This window comes from Carex rostrata, chromosome 7 (genome assembly GCF_964058835.1).
Source record: "Carex rostrata chromosome 7, lpCarRost1.2, whole genome shotgun sequence".
In the NCBI taxonomy this organism is placed as follows: domain Eukaryota; kingdom Viridiplantae; phylum Streptophyta; class Magnoliopsida; order Poales; family Cyperaceae; genus Carex; species Carex rostrata.
The window spans coordinates 1,975,023-1,996,874 of NC_135924.1; the positions used below are offsets into that span (position 1 = coordinate 1,975,023).

Genomic DNA, 21,852 nt, shown 5'->3' on the forward strand with positions numbered 1-21,852 from the left:
AATTCAAAAAATATAAAATTTGGTCTCCAAACAGTGACTTTATATGCAGTTAACATGTATAGTCACCAAGACAATTACGTATAATAAATGCATTGAAAGCTATGAAGCAAGGAACAGCTCTTTGATTTATAATGACATAATGCTAAAACATCTCTCGCTTCCTTTACTTTTGTGCTTCTATATTATTTACTATTTTAATTTGCTATTCTCTTATAATTCTTTTATTTTCCAATGTGTAATCACTCTGTTCCTTTATGCAATGTGCAAAACATCACTCTGTTCCTTTATCAGATGTATAATCAATGTAAAGGAACGACAATCAGAGATCAAATTTGAAATTTTAGGGGCCAATATATATATATATATTGGCCAGTGATCGAAGGAATAATATCTTCAGGTTTGTCATGTCTCACTAGCAGGTGTAGACCTTTTACTTAATAGATTCTTTTGAAGATCACTAAGACATTCTATCAAAAACTTGGCTCTCAATGCTTTCATTTAACCCAAAACTATTTTAACCCTAAACCCTTTAACAGTAACTGGGTCCACCCCGCAGTGACTCTGGGGGCAGGAATTTCCTACCCACCGGTGGGCAGGAAATCTGATTCCGTAATTGAATTAAGTGTGTTTGGGGGAGAGAAAGAGAGAGAGAGAGAAGAGACGGGAAGCAGACGTGGCATTATATTGCTGTTTATCTTTAGACCACGTGTGCAGAAAATAGTGTGGTGCGTGGCACTTTTTAGACCAATGAAGCATCAAGTCCCTAATGCGCTTTGACCTTTGACTCTTTTTAAATTTTGAACCATCGAGAGACTAATTCATATCTTCTAAGGTAACATTTTGTTACATCTGACTGTTAGATCAGAATCCGGATTATGATCGGACGGTGTGGATCTAAACAGATATATCTTGTTAATTAGCTATAGGACATGGATTCCGATTGAGACTATGCATGGTATGCTATGTACAGAGCAGATCGGTTAATTGATATTATTGTCAAATTTAACAATATGACTGCAAATTATATATATTTTTTTAATAATGTCACATTCTATCTGATGTATTATTTTATTAAGGAACCTATAAAATATTTGATATATTTTTTATGTCGCATTCTATCTGATGTATTTCATTCCATTTAAAAATGAAATTCCTTCTCAAATAAATAGTTTCATTTTTAAGATAAAATTCAAAATATAGTACAAAAGGCAAAATGAGAAGCGGATTTTATGTTCATTCTTGTTATTTCCTTGAGATTTTAACAATCTTAGTTATTTTCTCAATTTCGTTCCCAAAAAAAAATATATATTAACAAAAAGATAAAAAGTTTCATAATATAAATGGCGCAATTCCATGTATCTCTTAGCTCAGTTAGCAGCTTTTTAAAGAAACTTAATTAAAGAAATACTTGTTTGACCACGACTACAATGATCTACAATTAGATACCTTGAATGTTGTCCAATATTATTTTAGTGGGATTTTATTGGTCCAGTAAAAGAACGAGAAATTACTGAGAAAAAAGGAATAAAAATATTCAATCGAAATCTCAGATTCAATTTCAATAGATACATGATAGTAAAATAATTATACAAAGCGCACATACAATAAAAGAAAAAAAGAGAGAAGACAATGACAAATACTAAATAGAAAGAGTAAAATATGCACTGGACGAGTCCGTGGCTCTAATGTTAGAGAACGTTTGACTTGTCAGAACATGCTTCAAGCTGGTGTGATTGTAGGAGGATGGGACAAGTATGAAGGAGGCCAGATTTATTCTGTACCTCTTGGTGGTACCATTTTAAGGCAACCCTTTTCCATTGAATGTATAGTGGCACCATTTTTGTCAATTCTTTTATATTTTCTCAGAGTGTTTAATTCATGTGCATGTGCCATACTTCTTAGATGTGAATATGTGATACAATGACAGGTTCAGGTTCAAGCTATTTGCATGGTTTTTTTGATCAAGCGTGGAAGGGATGACTCACGAAGAAGCAGAGGCATGAAATGAAATACACTTTTACATTTTACTAGTGTTTTTTTTAAGCCTTTTTATTTCAATTTTATTAAGAAATTAATGATCTGTCTTGTTTTTTCTCATTTGTCTTGAAACAAAAGCAACTGGTGATAAAAGCGGCATCTCTGACCATGGTCCGTGATGGTGCAAGTGGAGGTGTTGTCCGTACTGTTACTGTAAGTCTTTTTTTGTGTGCTTTTGTGCACCCTCATGTCAGTAATCATGGGGTCCATTCGGCAAGAGTGAAATAGAGGAATATAGTGGAAAAGAGGTGCTATTTCCGCTAAACAAGAAAAGAAGTGATTGGAATTGAGGAATTGAGAAAAGTAAATTGGATTTGTACTTTTGCAGTCAACCTCCTGTTTTTTACATTTTAGTCCCTCTATTCCTCTATGAGTCAATTCCATATTCCATGGAAAAGGTGGAATAGAGGAATTAGCTCCTTCCAAGAGATGGATTTGACCCGTTTAACAATACTCTTCCACTCTTTCATCATTAACCTAACATGACGGAATAGTGAGGAATTGAAGCTTATTTCAAATTCCACTCTTCCGCACTTCTCCTCTTTCAATGGTTTGCCGAATGGGCCCCATGCAATTAGGGTTTTAGACATGAAAAATAATCAATAGCTGCAATGTAAAATTTTGTTTATTGCAGATTAATGCTGAAGGTGTGACGAGAAAATTCTACGGAGGGGATACATTGCCTCTATGGCATGATGAACTGGAGCCCACAAACTCCTTGCTTGATATCCTCTCTTCTTCGGTACCCGAGCCCATGAGTACTTGATCGAAATTTCTCTCATGTGTAAGGATAATTATGTGCATTTTTTTTTCTCAGTTCAATGCTTGGATTTTTCTCATGTGTAGTAAATTACATGGATTGAACTTTCTAAACCAAGATTTTATGACAGTGATGTAGAATTTGTTCTTATTATCTTTTTAAGCCTCTTGTATTTTTACTATTTAGCATTTGTGGTTTGGTAGTTTAGGTATGGGTTAACAGTTCTGGTAATCTAGTTTGTCAGGGATTTGTGCTGATTGGTACCTGGGAATGGAAATTCTAATCTTTACTCAACAATTCTAAACAAATTAATAAATGAACTTTTTTAGCAGATATTTTCAGCTTCACATAGTCAATTTGAAGTACTCAACATGTTCTCCATATTAAAATTCGATTTTTAAAAATTACTGTTTTTCAAATTCTATATTTTGTAACATTTTTTACTATTTGAATTTTAAAATTGCAAAAACAAATTGGTAGACTGGTAGTATGAAAAAAGGCTTTGGTTGTACATCCACTATGACATGAACAAAGTATATATATATATAGATAGAGAGAGGGGTTGGCTACTGTACTTACATAATCATATGAGGGCATGTGTTTATAAGTTATTTTTGCGTTTTCTATGTCAAAATGGTCAATCTGAAGCGTTCAACATGTTCTCCATATTAATATATGTTCGGAAATGAAATTTTTACATGTTTTTAAATTTTTTTACTTTTTTTCGGAATTTTTCAAAACAGTGTTTTTAGAAAGAAATTTGACATTTTTTTAGATTTTTTTACCATATTAAAACACTGTTTTGAAAAATTCTTATAAAATAGTGAAAGTTCAAAAAAATGTAAAATTTCGTTTCCAAACCCGTATTAATATTGAAAACATGTTGAGCGCTTCAGATTGACAATTTGAAAATTAAAAAAGCAAAAATAACTTATACGCATATGCCCTCATATGCTTATACAAGTAGAGTAGCCAACCTCTATATGTATATACATAATAAAAGATATTCTAGAAATTGTAAATTTAATTTTTTAATATATTTTCATATGAAAATCATATTCAACGATTTAAATTAATTGTTTAGAATATAAATCATATAAATAATACCATAGTCTCACTCCGACTAAATTATAACAAATCATAAATCCTATGGTAAAATACTTTGCTATTTTACAAAAATAATTTTATTTGGGTCCCAACAAATAAATAGTACCTTCTTGCCATTAAAACAAAAAAGAAGGTACACGACGCTCATGTTTTTATAGTTTGGAATCCAAAATTTTAATTTTGCTATTGGTATTTACATTTAAATATTCTGATAGTATTCTGAAAGGACCTTACTGTATATAGAAAAATTGAAGTTCATCTTTATTTGAGGAGGGTTCTAATGTCTCATATTTTTCATATCTCATCATACCTCATATTTTATATCTTCGTTTTCAAAGTCTAAATTGTCAATCCGAACCATTCAATATAATATTTATACTAAAATATGCATGGAGATCAAATTTTATAATTTTTGGAATTTATTTATTATTTTTTAAGATAGGTACAAAATCACTGTTTTTGAACCGTTAAAAAAACAGTGATTTTTTACCCATCTTAAAAAATAGTAAAAAATTTTCAAAAATTATAAAAGTTCATCCCTAACCATATTGGCAAAGAGCATGGTGCTATGTTCTCTTCCTCCTTGCTATGATAGATATGTAGCATATCTAAGGAAGATGGAGATAAGTCTAGCAGATCTTTATGAAATGCTCAAAGATGTAGAGGTTGACATGAAGTCATTGTCAACTAGGAAGAAAAAGAAAATGACAAGAAAGGCGAAAAAGAGAAAGGCAAGAAAAGAAAGAAAGAAAAGGGCAATGAAATTTGTAATGGGCTGAATGTATTTCACTTTCTATATTTTAGAAACATATCTATGTAACTATTTAAATGTTTGATTTACAATGAAACAGTGTTTGTTTGTTAGTCAGAGATAATGTGTTCTATCAATCATCCAATGGTTGAATGATCTTTATTTTAGAAAGCGCCCATGTACAAATTATATCAAGACCAATCATTAGAGTTGGACTCTGAAATGGCATAACAACTTCGGTCATATTAATAAGAAATGCATTAAAAATTGCTTAAACAATAATATTTTGGTCAATTTGATTTAGAATCAATTGATACATACAAATCTTATTGGCAAAGTATAACTAAAATATCTTTTATCCAGAAGGATGAAAATGATGAATGTCTTATTATATATACAAAGGTAATGTATATATATATTTAAATAAGCAATAAATGCCATAAAATGATTTCAATACTTCATAATTTACTAATAATTTTAGTAAATATGGTTATTTGTATTCAATACAGCATAAGCAATAATTCTTTCAGAGGCTCAAAGAATTTGAGAATGAAGTTAACAATCAATGATTTGGAATATTAAGGTCTTGAGATCTAGTCGAAGTAATAAATACTTGAAAGGGTGTGTAATTGTGATACAATACAACTCATTTCTTCAAGAAGAAGATTTGAACTTTGTTAGACATAGTTCAATCAAGTATAGGTTAAGCTGACTTTTATATATCCTTACAGGATATACTTTTCAACCGTAGTTTTTTTCTAAAATAATTCAATCAAAGGAAATAGAATTGATACCATATGGGATATGGAATGAGAAATATTCTAATATATTTATCTAAGATTTATGGATGTAAAGCTTATAGATTAAATGATTAATATCTGATAAGTTTACACCTAAATTAGATATATATTTCTTTGTTGGATATCCTAAATAAACCAAGGAATGATGAAAATTGATACATGCAAATCTTAATTAATTAGTAGAGATTGGTCATTGGTGTTGTGTGTTGAGATGCATGCATTCATTCATTTATTTAATTTTGTCAGTCTTGTCGAGTTTTGATCGACTTTATCGGCACTCGTATTAAAAAAGCAAATCTCGAGGTGCATATATTAATTCATTTGTTTAATTTTGCCGAATTCAAATATGTTCATTTTCTTGAGGAAATGAGCACTCTCCTATTTTTCCATCCGAACTGTTCAAAATTAATCATACGGATTCAATTACTTTTTTTCTTTTATATTAATATAATCTATTAAAACGAATAAGATGTAATGGAAGCCATATAATCAATTTTGAACGGTTCAAATGAAAGAATAGGAGGGTGCTATTAAGAAAAGGAGCAGATTTGAATCCCAATTTTGCCGTTCAAATCGAGTTCAAATCACCCGTATTAAAAAAAACAAATATCGAGGTGTGTATTCTTTCATTTATCTAAAAAGAAATGTAGATATATGTCCATTAATTAATATTATAACTTCTTAAAATATAATTTTCTCCATTCAAAATTAAAAATAAACTATTTTCTCATCCAAACATTATCTAGTTATTAATATACCGATTCTTAATTTTTTTTCCATAAAAAATATAGACTAATATTCATAAAATATTTCACAGACAATTTTACCCTTCAGAATTCTTTTCTCAAAGATCAAACCGTTCTTTGATTGAATAGTTAGGATTTGATCTCCAATGCCCACCAGCATCTCACGTGGATATCAAACGAAGCACTCCCACTCCTCTGCACTAACAAGTATTTTTCACCGTTCTCTATTGTATATCAAGTCAAGCAAGTTTATTGAAGATCGGCCGGTACCTATCCTTTGGTCCCAATCTTAGCTTCTTTGGGTTCGATTTGTTCACGAGTGAATTTATTGGCCCTACGTCGTCTTCTTCTTTGTTTTTTCTTAAGTTCTAACTAAAATTGATATGCTTTAATACTTTAACATCTAGTGCTTCTCCAGTATTGTTTATGTTTTTCCGTTCAGAGCAAAGTGCCAATATAATTTTCATGAAAAGAGCCTAGGTTCACGATACTAACAAACACAGTATATGTCATTATTTACAAACATGTCCTTATAACATTCATTTTATTAGATTCCAATGTAACAAGTGTTGCATTCTCTATTCAAATTGGCTCTATTAATTAACCGTTCTAATGACATTACCAAAGGACATATCAAACTGAGAAAACAGCAGGAAGGAAGGCAATACATAGAACATGCAATTAAATGATAAATACGTCGAAATTCGTATGGAAGAAGATTATTACTTCCTCCTGATCAAAACCTCTGCTATCTAGTTCCTATTCTTCTTTGATGGCAAGTTCGGTCGGTGTACATTACCGCGACAGATTGTGAAGTGATGAAGACAATCTTGTAAAATCCTCAAGCTAGTTCCATATATATCAAATCTCATTATCTGTGTGAATAAAAGTGTCTTTCTCTAACAATGTCTTCGCGGATACTCATGCCGTTCAGAAATATGAACTCAAACGATTTATATTGGTATCTGGACAGTATCTTCGCGGATACTGATATGTTCGGAAATAACAATTTATATTGATGTACCTTTGGCAATAGTTATTTTTTATCTTAGCACATAGAAATACTTTTAGTATAAACAGCTGAGTGCAGATATGTGATATGAACTCGAACAAATCAACTTAATTAAACAAATAAAGTTAGTAGACCTCGAGATCTACCATTAAATACAAATAAGCAGCTTGCAGTGCGCCATGAAGTGTGAACTAAGTACAATATAATAAATAATGATCAACTGGAGCCTCATTATCTGGCGCGCATCGCGCATGCTGCATGACACATGGATATCATGACTGTAAGACTACTTTTTAAAATTTTATATATGCTGCACTATGTATAAATTTAAGAAAAATTATGCAACATTATTGAAAATTTTATATCCAAATATTTAGTTTTACGAAGTATGACCACTTTATTATGACAGTGTCTTTACGAAGTATGCAACACTCTGTATAACTTTGAGGAGATCTAAAATTACGTGGAATGATTTAGAAATATTTACAACACTCTGTATAACTGTGAGGGTGTTTTCGGCTTTACAAAGTCGGAATCCATTATGGCTAGAGAATACAAATATATAACATTTTTTTCATATGTAATTGCCCTTCAGTACTACAGAAAACGCGACTCTACACGGTCTGAAAATCTAATGACACCTGGTTACACGACCATGTCAGTGAGCGTTGTGTAGGAATAAGAGGGAACATTATACACAGTTTCTGAATCGTGTCTATATAGTACTAACATACAAGGATAAAAAAAATGAACCATGTCAGGTATAAAAAAAAAAAAAGGAGCTGAATAAGGTGATTTCTACACAATTAAGTCACCATGTACAATAACAAGGATTATATACACGACTTCTATAAAGCATCCGTGTTTGATTTGGCACCCATACACGTTTTCTTATTTAGAACTGTATTTGTTTTGATTTTTTTAAAGATTTATAATTTTCTAGCACCCATATTTGCTAGCCATTAAACATAGAGTATTACACATAGATAATTCAATAAGTATTTAACACAACATACAAATATCAATCATATATACTCATTCAACATTCATGAAATATATACAAGAGGATGGATCCAATTTACACCATTTTAGTGTGAGATATCTTAACACCATATGTTAATATGTTATTTGTGAGGTTTAAAAGTCCAAACAGTCGATCCTAATCATTCAACCTGATCTCCATATTAATTAAAATGTATTTGGAGACCAAAGTTTACATGTTTTGGATCTTTTTTAGTATTAATTAAGATGTGTACAAAATTGTTGTTTCCAAACAATTCTGCACCATTTGATAAAACAATGATTTTTAAAAATTCTATGAAGTCCAGAACTTTTTTTTCTACAATTTAATTAGAGAGTAATTAGAGCAGACTAACCAAGACGTGATAGTTTATAATGTCCTCTAGACGTTATAAACTATCACGTTTTTCGTAGATCTCAATTTTATGTTTTTTTTCTCCATTGTGAATATTTATTTATTTATTTTTCTATTAATAAAAATTTCGGTCAAAACCTCTGCTAGCTAGTTCCTATTCTTGTTTGATGACAAGTTCTGTCGGTGTACAGTCCCCGTACGTGCAGAGATGAAGACAATCTTGTCAAATTCACAAGCTAGTTTCATATATATAATATCATATCCTCACTATCTGTGAAGGTAAAAGTGTTTTTTTGTTAGTGGTATTATCATGAATATTTTTTGTCGGTAATACTGATATGGTTAAAAATAATAATTTATATTGGTATATATATTCTCAACAAATGTTATTTTCTATTCTGACAGATAATGAGATATATTTGTAGTATGAGTAGCTGAGTGCAAATATGTAATATGAACCCGAACGAATCAGCTTAATTAAACAAATGAAAGTTAGTAGACCTCGAGATCTGCCATTAAATACAAATAAGCAGCTGTCAGTGCGCCGTGAAGTGTGAACTAAGTACTATATAATAAATAATGATCAACTAGAGCCTCATTATCTGGCGTGCTGCTTGACACCTAGATATAGCCGAATTTTTTATTAATATCCAAGTTTAATATTAAATTTCAAAAAATACCCGCATGACCATCATTTTTCGAAATGTACCCTTTCCGGAAAAAAATTTTCCGGAAACAGCCCCTATTTCCAGAAAAAAAATTTCCGGAAACCGGCTAAATCCGGAAATTTTTTTCCGGAAATAGACGGAATTTCCGGAAATTTTTTTTCCGAAAATGCATTGAATTTAGTTTATAAATTCGCAGAGTGTCGTCGCTTTCACATCACCCGCTCTCTCACAGTAAGTTTTAATTTATTTATAATTTAAATTTAATTAATTTATTATTTATAATTTAATTTATTTATATTTTAAATTTAAGTAATTTATAATTTTAATTTCATTAATTTATAATTTTAATTTCATTTATTTATAATTTAAATTTAATTTATTTGTAATTTAAATTTATTTTATTTATAATTTAAATTTAGAAGTATTTAATTTGTAATTATTTAAATATGTAACTATTTAATTTGAAATTATTTAAATTCTGAATATTGTCATATTAATTGAAAAAAAAATGGTGCACAATAAATTTAAAAGTTTTATTAATTCTAAAATAATTTTATTAATTCTGAAATGATTTAGAATTGTTTTAGGAACTTTTTGCTTTTCGGATTCCTTACGGAGCTCTGACAGTCAGATCGACCGGTTTTCGATTGAGGTAATTTTATTTTCTTTATGTTATTTTTAATTTAATTTATAATTAATTACTTCATTCCAAAAAAAAATTTTATTTTTTATAATATTGTCCAGAAAATTTAGAATTGTTTACAACCTTCCAAAATGGTTTATAATAATTTAAAAAATTCCAATATAGTTTAGAATGTTGCCCTATTAATTTATGAAATTCCAAAATAGTGTAGAATAATTATTGAAAATTGTCTAGAATATTTTTACCAATGGCAACACAATTTTTAATTAATTATATGTTGTTATTTTTGAAATTGCCAGACCAATCGAAATTAAAAATGACAACTATTTGTGCGAAAATTTATACTGGAGGGGAAATCCAATATAATGATGACGGGGTCTATTACAGTACCCGAGCTAAATACTCATTACCGCTAACCGTGAACCACAATTTTGATTATCTTCAGAATGAGATTTATAAATTTGTTGGGTACAATGCTAGTCAAGCAAATCTGGAAATTCAAGCCAGGTTTAATATGTCCACTGATGGACAACGTGACTATCAATTAGTACCGGTAATGGACCAACAATCATTCGAAATGATTTTAGGAATTGTGTCGTCTTTTTCACAAAGGTTCAAGATTATGGAGTTATATGTAGAATTGGAACCGAACTGTACTAGTCAGATTCCTGAACCTCGATCCCGACCCAGTACCAGTCAGAATCCTGTGGAACCCGAGCCAAAACCAGTTAGATCCCGACCTACCACCGGTCGGTACTCTGTGGATGTAAGAATGAGAACCGGACCCAGTACCGGTAGCAACTCTATGGATCAACCAGTTATATCCCGACCTAGTAGCAGTCAGAATCATGTGGATCAAGACCTAATACCAGTTAGATCCCGACCTAGTACCAGTCGGCACTCTGTGGATATACCAATGAGATCCCGACCCAGTTCCAGTGCGGTCCGCAGACATGTACGCGATTATTCGCATGTACCTGTGGATGCAATTGATTCTGATAGTTTGGCGAGTGGAGATGAGATGCTCTCCGGTGAGTCGTCGGGTTCCGATGATGATATCGGACAGCCCAATTAGTCACAAGCACAGTCCCGTCAATCACAGTACCTGATTACTGGTCGGGAAAATATGACACATCCGGTTGACAGTTTTAATGACATATCCGGTTTTCAGCCTGCGGATGTCGATTTTTTCGGCAGCTCAAAAAAAATGACAGATAATCCATTGGCTAAAGGTGTATTTTATGAGTCGAAAACGGCTCTAAAGATAGCAATCAATGAGTTTCATCTTGAAAATAATTGTGAGTGCAGGGTTATTAGGAGCGAACCTAGATGTTACGAGGTGGGGTGCAGAGATGTTTTTTGTAAATTTAAGGTGTCCGCAAAGCAGAACGGTCTTTCAGAATCTTGGATTATTACCAAACAAGCACTTCCCCATATGTGTACAGTATCGGCAACACGTACTGATCATTGTCAGCTTACAGCAGAGATGGTTGCCCTTGCGATTGATAAGACCATTAGAAGGGACGTGTGCTCTTCTATAAATCATATTTGAGATATCGTCATGATGAAATATGATAAGATAACCCCCAAGTACAACAAATTATGGAGAGGTTGTGAGCTTGCTATTGCAAATCTATTTGGGAGTTGGGAGAACTCGTACAACTTGCTTATTCCACTATTGGAAGCCATCAAGAGAAACAATCCAGGAACTAAGTATTGTGTGATCTCGAAACTGATTTCGAACAAATGTCGATCCGCTGGGAATGTATCCAGACTTGGAGTGCTCGTCTCTTGGAACTGGAACATTACGATCCATCCCCACCACGTGCTGGCCAAACAGATAGACGGATGCCATGCATGTCTCCTGGTACCATTTACGATATCTTAGGAGGTCATTTATATCCCACGGATGACCTACTTCGTACACATGATCTGCATAATGTGTTGCATCGTTTACATGCCGACAGTGCACTTGCGCCCAGTTGGCATTTTTCTTTGAGCCCGATTTCAACCTGTTTACAAGGTTAGTAGAATAAATAAGTAAATAAGTACTTTAAAATAAGTAAACCACATATGATTTGCGAATATTACTTGTGCAGCTCTTGGTGCTCGATTGCATCCTGGGGAAGCGGTGGCTCTATCTGTTGCCATCTTCCGAACTGTCGCATGCAGTGATCAGGATTGTGATGCTCAACAATCCAATAAAAAATAAGAGGACCGCGGTACAAGGAGAACGGCTGACAAATTTAGAGTTGCAATGTTAGGTACAAATTATAAATGTGATGACATAAATGAAAGAAAGAATATGACTTTACTACAATGTACCTGGTCCGCCCGGGTTGTTCTCGAAAGGTTGTGGTAAACAGATGCATATGGCTGCCAATTGACCATGTTATCCGTCAGTTTCTGAATCTGGTCGCGAGGAATAGTTGGACCGGAGGTTGCACTATGGGACGAGTTTTCCCAATTGTGTGGGCTTTTCCACATGTCAGCAAATGATGGACATGTATCTTCTGTTTCTGCGCCCCAATTCGGTTGAGATCCCGGTAACGGCCGGTGAATTTGAAATCGGGTCCACGACCAGTGTTGCAGAAGCATGGTGGGACCATGCATGCTTTTGCATGAATGACTGGATGCGAGGCATAGATTTCTATATAAATAAGCGAGAACAGCTCCACCCCAGTTGTACTTTCTCGGCTCGTCCAAGTTTTCAATCATGCCGAGATACCACAGCGGTATTCCGTCCCCGCTACTGTCAGCAAACATTGTATTCCCTAGCATGTCGAGGAGAAATCCACGGACATACCTAACCGTCAATTTTAAAATGTGAGTACATTATTAAAAATATCAAATACGAATAAGGTTGTAAATAAAAAAATACTAACCATTTCAATTGTTCGTCGTTCGCATCTGTTGGTAATGTTTTGAAGCGCTCACGGACAACTTTTTTGGCGATAAGCATGTCGTACGTATCATTTCCCCTCTTCTTCATGAACCCCTTCACTTCATCATCTTTCACCCCCAGCAACTCATACAGTCGGCCTTGAAAACTCGCCGAGTTTGTAAATCCCGTTATCGGCTCCCCCGTAATAGGCAAACCCCAGAGACAACTCACATCCTCCAGAGAAACTGTAATATATTTGACTTGTCAGTAAGGAATCAAAAAAAATATATATTTACATTAGTTAATACCTGTCATCTCTCCGAATGGAAGATGAAAAGTGTGCGTCTCCGGACGCCACTGCTCGACAAGTCCATGAATGAGGGCCGCATCGAGGGCGATATCGGGCAATGTCGCGAGCTGATATAAGCCCATTCGAATTAAAAACGGTGCGTACCTCTCATTATACTCGCATTTGTGCCGATAATGTCTCACGGTTAAAATCTCTTTACTCTAAAATAAGAAAAAAATTAATTACAATATTTATTTGATTACTTACAGAATTATGAAAAACGAAATAAGTAAATGTTTACCTCCTTAGACGCCTCAGATATCCTGTGATTACCGTGAACTATCCACAACAGGGGGCTAAATCTATGCTTAAGTACTGGGTCTGCCATACTACAAAATTCGAACAATATTGTAAATCACCTTAAATTTTTTCAAATTATTCTACATCATTTTGTTATTTTTCTAAATTATTGTACATCATTTTGGCATTTTCTAAATTAATCAGTCAATATTCTTAACCATTAAAATGAACTAATTAATTATATTTTAAATTAAAATTAAAAAAGTACAAATATAAAAACCTGAATCGCAGATCCTATCGATCAGACAATCAGAGTTTCGAAAGGGACCCGAAAGGAAAAGAGATTCCTAAAAAAAATTTAAATTAATTGAACAATTTTCTACATTACTAAAATAATTTTCTACACCATTTGGTATTTTTTAAATTATTGTAAACTATTTTGGTATTTTTTAAATTATTCTACACCATTTCGGTAATTTCTAAACAATTCTAGACTATTTCGGTATTTTCTAAATTATTCTACACCATTTGGTATTTTCTAAATTATTCTACACCATTTAGAAAATTTCTAAATTATTCTACACTATTTTGGTATTTTTCTAAATTATTATACATCATTTTGGTATTTTCTAAATTAATCAGACAATATTCTAAACCATTAAAATGAACTCATTAATTATATTTTAAATTAAAATAAAAAAAATTCAAATGTAAAAACCTAAATCGCAGATCCGATCGATCAGACAATCAGAGCTCCGAAAGGGACCCGAAAGGAAAAGAGATTCCTAAAAAAAATTTAAATTAATCGAACAATTTTCTATATTACTAAGGTAATTTTCTACATCATTTGGTATTTTCTAAATTATTCTAGACTATGTTGGTATTTTTTAAATTATTCTACACCATTTCGGTAATTTCTAAACAATTATAGACTATTTCGGTATTTTCTAAATTATTCTACACTACTTTGGTATTTTCTAAATTATTCTACACTATTTGGGTATTTTTCTAAATTATTCTACACTTTTTTGGTATTTTTCTAAATTATTCTACACCATTTTGGTATTTTTTAAATTATTCTACACCATTTCGGTAATTTCTAAACAATTCTAGACTATTTCGGTATTTTCTAAATTATTCTAAACCATTTTGGTATTTTCTAAATTATTCTAGACCATTCGGTATTTCCTAAATTATTTGGACATTATTTTAAACCATTTAAAATTAAATAAATTAAATAAATTAAATAAATTAAATAAATTAAATAAATTAAATAAATTAAATAAATTAAATAAATTAAATAAATTAAATAAATTAAATAAATTAAATAAATTAAATAAATTAAATAAATTAAATAAATTAAATAAATTAAATAAATTAAATAAATTAAATAAATTAAATAAATTAAATAAATTAAATAAATTAAATAAATTAAATAAATTAAATAAATTAAATAAATTAAATAAATTAAATAAATTAAATAAATTAAATAAATTAAATAAATTAAATAAATTAAATAAATTAAATAAATTAAATAAATTAAATAAATTAAATAAATTAAATAAATTAAATAAATTAAATAAATTAAATAAATTAAATAAATTAAATAAATTAAATAAATTAAATAAATTAAATAAATTAAATAAATTAAATAAAAAAAATAAAAAAAATACCTTGAAAAACGCTGAAATGTGATGGGGTGTGATGGGGACGGGGACGAGCGGCATACAGCGCCATTTGTAGTCTGTGCTGTTTTCGGAAAAAAAATTTCCGGAAATAGCCTGTTTCCGGAAAAAAAATTTCCGGAAGTAGCCTCTGTTTCCGGAAAAAAAATTTCCGGAAAGGGTATATTTCGAGAAACGTTGCTAATGCGGTTATTTTTTGAAATTTAATATTAAATTTGGATATTAATAAAAAATTCGGTAGATATAGCATGACTGTAAGAGTGCTTTTTTTAAAACTTTATATATATGCTGCACGCTGTATAAATTTAAGAAAATTTATGCAACAATATTTTTTGTTTGTACGAAGTATGCTTTCCCCGTCTTTTTATAGCACGAGAAATTTAGATATATACCCATCATAACTTCTTAAATTAGATATTTACCCATCTAAATTTGAAAATTAGTTATTTACCCATCAAAACTAACTCATTTTATTAATGGGAAATTTTACAAAATAACCTACTTTTCAAAAAATTTTGCTAAAATACCTTCTCTTCAAAATCTTTGTCAAAATAACCTTCTGGGTCCCAGCAGAGCAAAAAATCTCCTTACCCTTGAGTTACTCCTGCCCTCTCTTTGTCTCTTTGCCTCCCCAAAATCCCTTCTTTTCTGATTAATTCCTATGCTAAACACATGCCCCTCCGCCAAGTCGCCTCCTCTGGTTATACGATACTGAAGTCTGATACGTTGAAGCGCACGCCCCTCTCCGCCTCCTTTGATTCTACGGCAGCGCGCCCCTTTCCTCTGATTTTTGGGAAGCCCGTCCATCTCCGCTCATTTGGTAAGATGTTACATTTTTATGGCCTATCACAAAGTAGTTAATTTTAGTCTTTGTAGGCCGAATTTAAAAGATAAGACAAATCACAAAGTAGCAAAGAAATTAATTCCAATCTCTTTCAAAGAAGTGTTAAACATATCATTAGCAACAGGGAATTTATTATTTTTGTCATTTTCAAAAGATGAGACGAGGTCAATTTTGTACTCGTTGAATCCAAACTGCCTCAAGAAATTGTACCACTTAATTTATCCTTGAATTTGCTCCAAAGTAAAAAAATCAAAGGAGAAGGAAATGAATAATAATAAGGGACAGTATCACTTCTCAGGTATTTTTGAGATGCTTAATTTTTATTCATCTCTGACATTTTAGGGTAGAAATCTCTGACAACTTTCAAGAGAACCGCAATCATCTAGCAGTGGTACATAACTGGGTATGTTTTCTTTAGAAATAAGCATCTAAGTTGTTTGATTATTGTTCAGTGTAATTTGTTGGAATGTGGGTTTCACCAATTGAATTGTTCTTATAGGATGAAATTATAATTTCAAATTATGAAAACTTTGCCTAGGGCTATTACTCAACGGTGCTTGTAATTTATCATATGAGAAGTAGTTTCTAAAAGAAGTAATATGCAGTGAGAAAATAATATTACAAATTATTGTATAAATGTACTTTCATATAGTTCATCTACTACAATTGGGAGTTAAAGGGGAAAAGACAAAGTACTTTAAAAAAAAAGTTTGCTTCACTTTGCTGATATGGTTGCTCCATGTCGATTATTAGAATACATTCTGATTTTCTTAATCTAACCTTTTAAATTTGATTTGTTTTAATTTACTATCCGAGCATATATGAAATAACTTTAATTTTCTTTTTAACATGTAGGATCATGGATGATTCGCTTGACCAATACAAACGCTTACTAGAAAATAACATTCTGTTAGATGATACAGTATCATTCGGATGGTTTAGTGATTCAAGCGAGGAGGAAGAGTGCTTTGATTCTGATGATAATGTTGACGAGGAGGTAGAAGATGAACATAATGGTGGTCAAGCAAACATAGCTACTGTTGAAGTAAACAAAAGTCTAGAGGTAGATGGTGAGTTTGTCAACAACCCGATGTCTTTCAATACTGACAAATCTTGGTTGGCGACATACGAGACAGTAGACTTAGCTAACAAGAATCAATTTGCCACGCACGGCCCTGCAAATGCGAATGGGGATTGGAAAGGGCTAATATTTTCTGACAAAAAGTCTTTATCGAGGGCACTTGAAGAGTGGCACATCACCCACTTTGTTCAAATGAAAGTGAACAAGTCTGAGGCTTGCTGCTATACTTGTGTTTGTGTTCAAAGTGATTGTAGTTGGAGGCTACACGCACACAGACCGAAAGGAGCTACACATTTTTTGGTTAGTCAATATAATGGGTCTCATAATTGTGTTATTCCAATAGGTAACAATATGCACCGAAATTGCACATCTGCTTTAATTTGTGAGAAGATACTTCCAACAATGAGAGCATCATTATCAATGAGTGTAAAAGAAATTCGACTCAAGATCAAGGATGATTTGAAAACAGATATTAGTTATGATTTAGCATGGAAAGCACGCAATAGAGCATTGAAAATTGTTTATGGTAGTTGGGAAAAGTCTTTTTCTGATTTACCAAGGTACTTGTCTTTTTATGATTTAGGCGAGTCTTTTGGGCCTTTGGCCCTTCGATTGAGGGCTGGAAAAATTGTCGACCGGTGGTAAGTGTTGATGGCACTCATTTGTATGACAAATATGAGGGATGTGCATTAATTGCTACGAGTATTGATGCTAATGGGGGGCTTTATCCGATTGCTTTTGCTATCTGTGATAAAGAGAATGGAGATAATTGGGAGTGGTTTCTTCAATCATTGAAAGAGTTCGTCACACGTGAAAGGAAGGTTTGCATCATATCTGATCGTTTTTCTGGTAATAAAGCGGTGGTTCGTAGAGTGTTTTCTCCTGATGAAGGTCATGCTCATCTTTGGTGTCTGCGTCACATCAAGGCCAACCTTAAGAAGACAGGTATTACTGATAAAGTAGTATTGGATAAATTTTATAGGATTGGTTGTGCAAATGAGGTTGTAGAATTTAATAGACTAAAAGAGCAATTGAAATCTGAGTGTGTGGATGCTTGGAAATGGATAGAGGAGAATATAAATGAGGACCGTGAATATTGGGCGTTAGCATTTGATGGTGGAAGGAGATATGGTGTTATGATCACTAACTGGTCTGAGAGCCTTAACTCGGTACTTAGAGGTACTCGATCACTACCTGTCACTGCATTTGTTGCTGCTACGTTTTACCGAGTAAACCAAGCTTTTGTCGAGCGTAGCGAGGAAGGTAGAAAAATGACAACCCAGTTGTGTCCTAAAATTCTTGACAAAATACGCTCTCGACAAATTTCATCTCGTGGGTACCAGGTATGTCGGTTTAGTCCATGTGAATTTGAGGTCAATACTGGAACCTCAAGGTATTCGGTGAAAATAAACGGAAGGTCATCGGAATGTGTATGTCAAGGATTTCAACTGACCGGTCTTCCTTGTAGTCATATGTTGGCTTGTTGTGGGGAACAATGGCATAAAGCAGACTTTCACACACTTTGTCATGATTGGTATTTCACTGATATGTATCGAAATCCATACTCAATTCGGTTTCATCCCGTACCAGATAAGAGATTTTGGCCGAGCATTGAAGGACCAACTGTGCTCCCTCCTGCACTTAGGAATAAAAAAGGTCGTCCAAAATCAACTCGCATACATAATTCAATGGACGTGAGAGAAGAAATTGGTACAACAAAGCGTAAATGCTCACATTGTAGTGAGCTTGGCCATTATAAAAAAAGATGTCCGCAGCTTGGCAAAACTAGAGGTAATGTGCATTTTGTCATTTTATTTATTTCAAATATTAATTATTATTTTTCTAACAAGTAACATATGCAGGTGTCACAACTGGAGATCGCATTTAGTGTTGAAAACTGAAGTATGTTTAACATTATTCTTATTCTAATGTGAGATTTCTTGATTATTTAGAATTTATTAATTACTAGATAATTTTTGTATGAAGTTGTCATGTAATCTGTAATTGATATATTTCCATGTGATGTGGCTGGTTAGTAATCTAATGAAAAGAAAAATCAAATATTAGTATAACAAATCCAAAAATATAAGGAAAATGTAATATTCAGTTGATAAATTATCTTGTGTTATCCTTTTAAGTTAGTTGTAATACTATTTGAACTTTAGCTATGTATAACTTGGCTTTCATTTGTATTTATATTCATAAGATCGGCTCATTGTTGGATTTAGAAGGCTTTTTAAATGTATCTCTTTTTATTGCAGGAATTTTGGAAATTTGATACAAGGATGAAAGGTTAAATAGAAGACTACGAAAATAGTTTATGATTTATATTTTGTAATGATATTGAATGTTTTTTTCTTCTATTTTTGTTTTGCTGATGTAGTAATTTAGTAATATAATATATTGCAAGAATATTTGGAAACCATTATGAGTTTTTTGTTTTGGAAACTTTCTAAAGTCACTACTACAAAAATGGTCATTGTACACTGCACATTGTACACGGATTTGATAATTTTACCTAAAAACCGTGGAGAAATTGTAATTTTTTGGAAGCCCGAAATATCTGTGGGATCTCTACACGGATGTTTATTAAAGAATCAGTGTAGAAAGCCTTGAGAGAGCTACACGGACATTTATTAGGAACTGTACACGGATTATTATCTAAATAACAGTGTAGAAAGCTTTAAGAGAGCTACACGGATATTTATTAAAGAACCGTGTAGAAAGGTAAGAATTGTACACGGATGTTTGTTTAAATAGCAGTGTAGAAAACTTGAGAGAGCAACACGGACGTTTAATAAAGAGCCGTGTAGAAAGGTGAAAATTGTACACGGTTTTTTGTTTAAATAACAGTATAGAAAGCCTTGAGAGAGCTACACGGATTTTTAAGTAAAAAATCCGTGTAGAAAGGTTATTCTAGGGTTTTGGTTATATAAAAGACCTCCTTCTAGCAGCGCCGTTTTGATCAATTAATACTCTCTCTCTCTCTCCTTCCAGAAGTTTCATTCTGATTTCTGTGAACAAAGAGCTAGGATCTGAGATCTTTGAAGTTAATTTGTATTTCTCCTCTCTATCTTGCTAAGCTTAGTCATGTATATATATATATTTCTCTTTTCTGTTACTAGCTTATTATTGCTTATTTAGGTCAATTATTAATTAATGCATGCATGCTTGATTTGTTAAGATAATGTAAATAATTAGTGTAATGTGGACCATTTTTTGAAAGTGAGAAGTAAAGAAAACGTCTAAGGTCTCCATCATCAGATCTGAGAAAAACCGTTGAAGATCAGTACTAACGCTTCCGCCTAAAGATGTCTGCACTTCAGAACTGTAAGATTTAAATTACTTTGCTATTTTATTTTGAATTTACAGATTATGGATTGCTTGTGTTTTTTTAATTGCAAAACACGTCATGAATTATTAAGACTATCATTTGGTATCAGAGCCATCGTAAATTCATATAAGATGCAATAAATTTTTTTTACGAAATTGATTTTCAATGGTTCGTATAAAAGCTAGACAGATTCAACTAATTTTATATACAAATATTTTCTTATAATTTTGGATGAAAATTTTAAAGGAGAATTTTTATTCCCTATTATGTATGCACATATATGTTGATCAATGGATTCTTATTGGAGATGCAATATGTTGGAGACCTTTAACCAAGAGGCATCATGTCATGGATCACATGGGAGCTCCTTTTTTGATATGTTCGATCTAATACGCCTTAGTTTGTATGAAATTTCGGTCCAAACTAGATCATAACCAAGAGTTTTGGCAATTTGAGCCCAACTTGCTGAATTTTGGGCCAAAGCTTGATCATGTGGTTACTAAGTGGTAAGGATATAACTTTTATACAAACATTGTATTGGATCCTAAAGAGTATATGTTATGTTTTATCACATGAGATTGCATGTACAAAAGGCTTTGTATATATATATGTTGCATGAATTGTAATCTTCTACCTTTTCTTGTTACTAACTAATACCAAATTATAATTGTAGTATGGACCAAAGCAAAAGTGTTACACCAAGGAGCAAATTGACGATGTCAGATGTATGTGGACAAGGTAGTTTCAATTTAAATTTTGTAATGCTCAATATGAATTTGTATAATTTTGTATAATTTAGTGTACATAAATTATTTATACTGTTGTATAGTTTTGGAATTATGAGTTTAAAAGACCTCTGTTTAATGTTTCTCTGTTTTGGAATTCTAATTTTAAATGGCTAACAAAATTAGAAGCTAGCCACAAAAAAAAATGGGAAAAAAAGAACAATTCTACATGGACATTTAACTAAAATCCATGTAGAAAGGTATTTAAACATTAAAAAAAATTGAAAAAAAAAACAATTCTACACGGACATTTAACTAAAGTCCGTGTAGAAAGGTATTTAAACATATAAAAAAAAAATAAGAGAGCTACACGGACATTTAGCTAAATATCCGTGTAGAAAGAGTAATTGTACACGGACATTTAGCTAAATGTCCGTGTAGAAAGGTATTTAAACATATAAAAAAAAATAAGAGAGCTACACGAACATTTAGCTAAATATCCGTGTAGAAAGAATAATTGTACATGGACATTTAGCTAAATGTCCGCGTAGAAAGAGTAATCATACACGGCTGTTTATGTAAATATCCGTGTAGCTCGGTTATTTTGAGAGCGACGCTGGCAAGCGTTTGTACACGGTTGTTTATGTAATAATCCGTGTAGCTCTCGATAATCGCACACGGGTAAATATCCGTGTGTAAATATTCAGGGATTTCTAAACCCTCACATTCCACACGGTAAGAAATCCGTGTAGCTCTCCTATTTATGTCCGTGTACAATCACTTATTCTGTAGTAGTGAGTTTTGCCAATTC

At 32.1% G+C, this 21,852-nt stretch overlaps 2 protein-coding genes, 1 long non-coding RNA gene and 1 pseudogene across 4 annotated transcripts in view; 3 read left to right on the forward strand and 1 right to left on the reverse strand.

Annotated features, from left to right (window-relative positions):
* Positions 1-21,852, reverse strand: part of LOC144557205 (disease resistance protein RPP13-like) — a 49,112-nt gene that overhangs the window by 13,961 nt on the left and 13,299 nt on the right. The window lies entirely within an intron of this gene.
* Positions 1,712-2,969, forward strand: LOC144557209 (proteasome subunit beta type-6-like; annotated as a pseudogene). Its single transcript, XR_013512554.1, has 4 exons — positions 1,712-1,823; positions 1,928-1,997; positions 2,116-2,190; positions 2,672-2,969. The product of XR_013512554.1 is annotated as a proteasome subunit beta type-6-like (transcript).
* Positions 16,761-18,971, forward strand: LOC144556573 (uncharacterized). Its single transcript, XM_078304959.1, has 4 exons — positions 16,761-17,226; positions 17,326-17,521; positions 17,566-18,773; positions 18,845-18,971. Exons 1-4 carry the CDS (start codon positions 16,761-16,763, stop codon positions 18,868-18,870), a joined length of 1,896 nt encoding a protein of 631 aa, XP_078161085.1. The 3' UTR covers positions 18,871-18,971.
* On the forward strand, positions 20,011-21,186 carry LOC144556436 (uncharacterized). The gene is made up of 2 exons (XR_013512444.1): positions 20,011-20,312; positions 20,990-21,186. It is a non-coding gene; the product is annotated as an uncharacterized LOC144556436 (long non-coding RNA).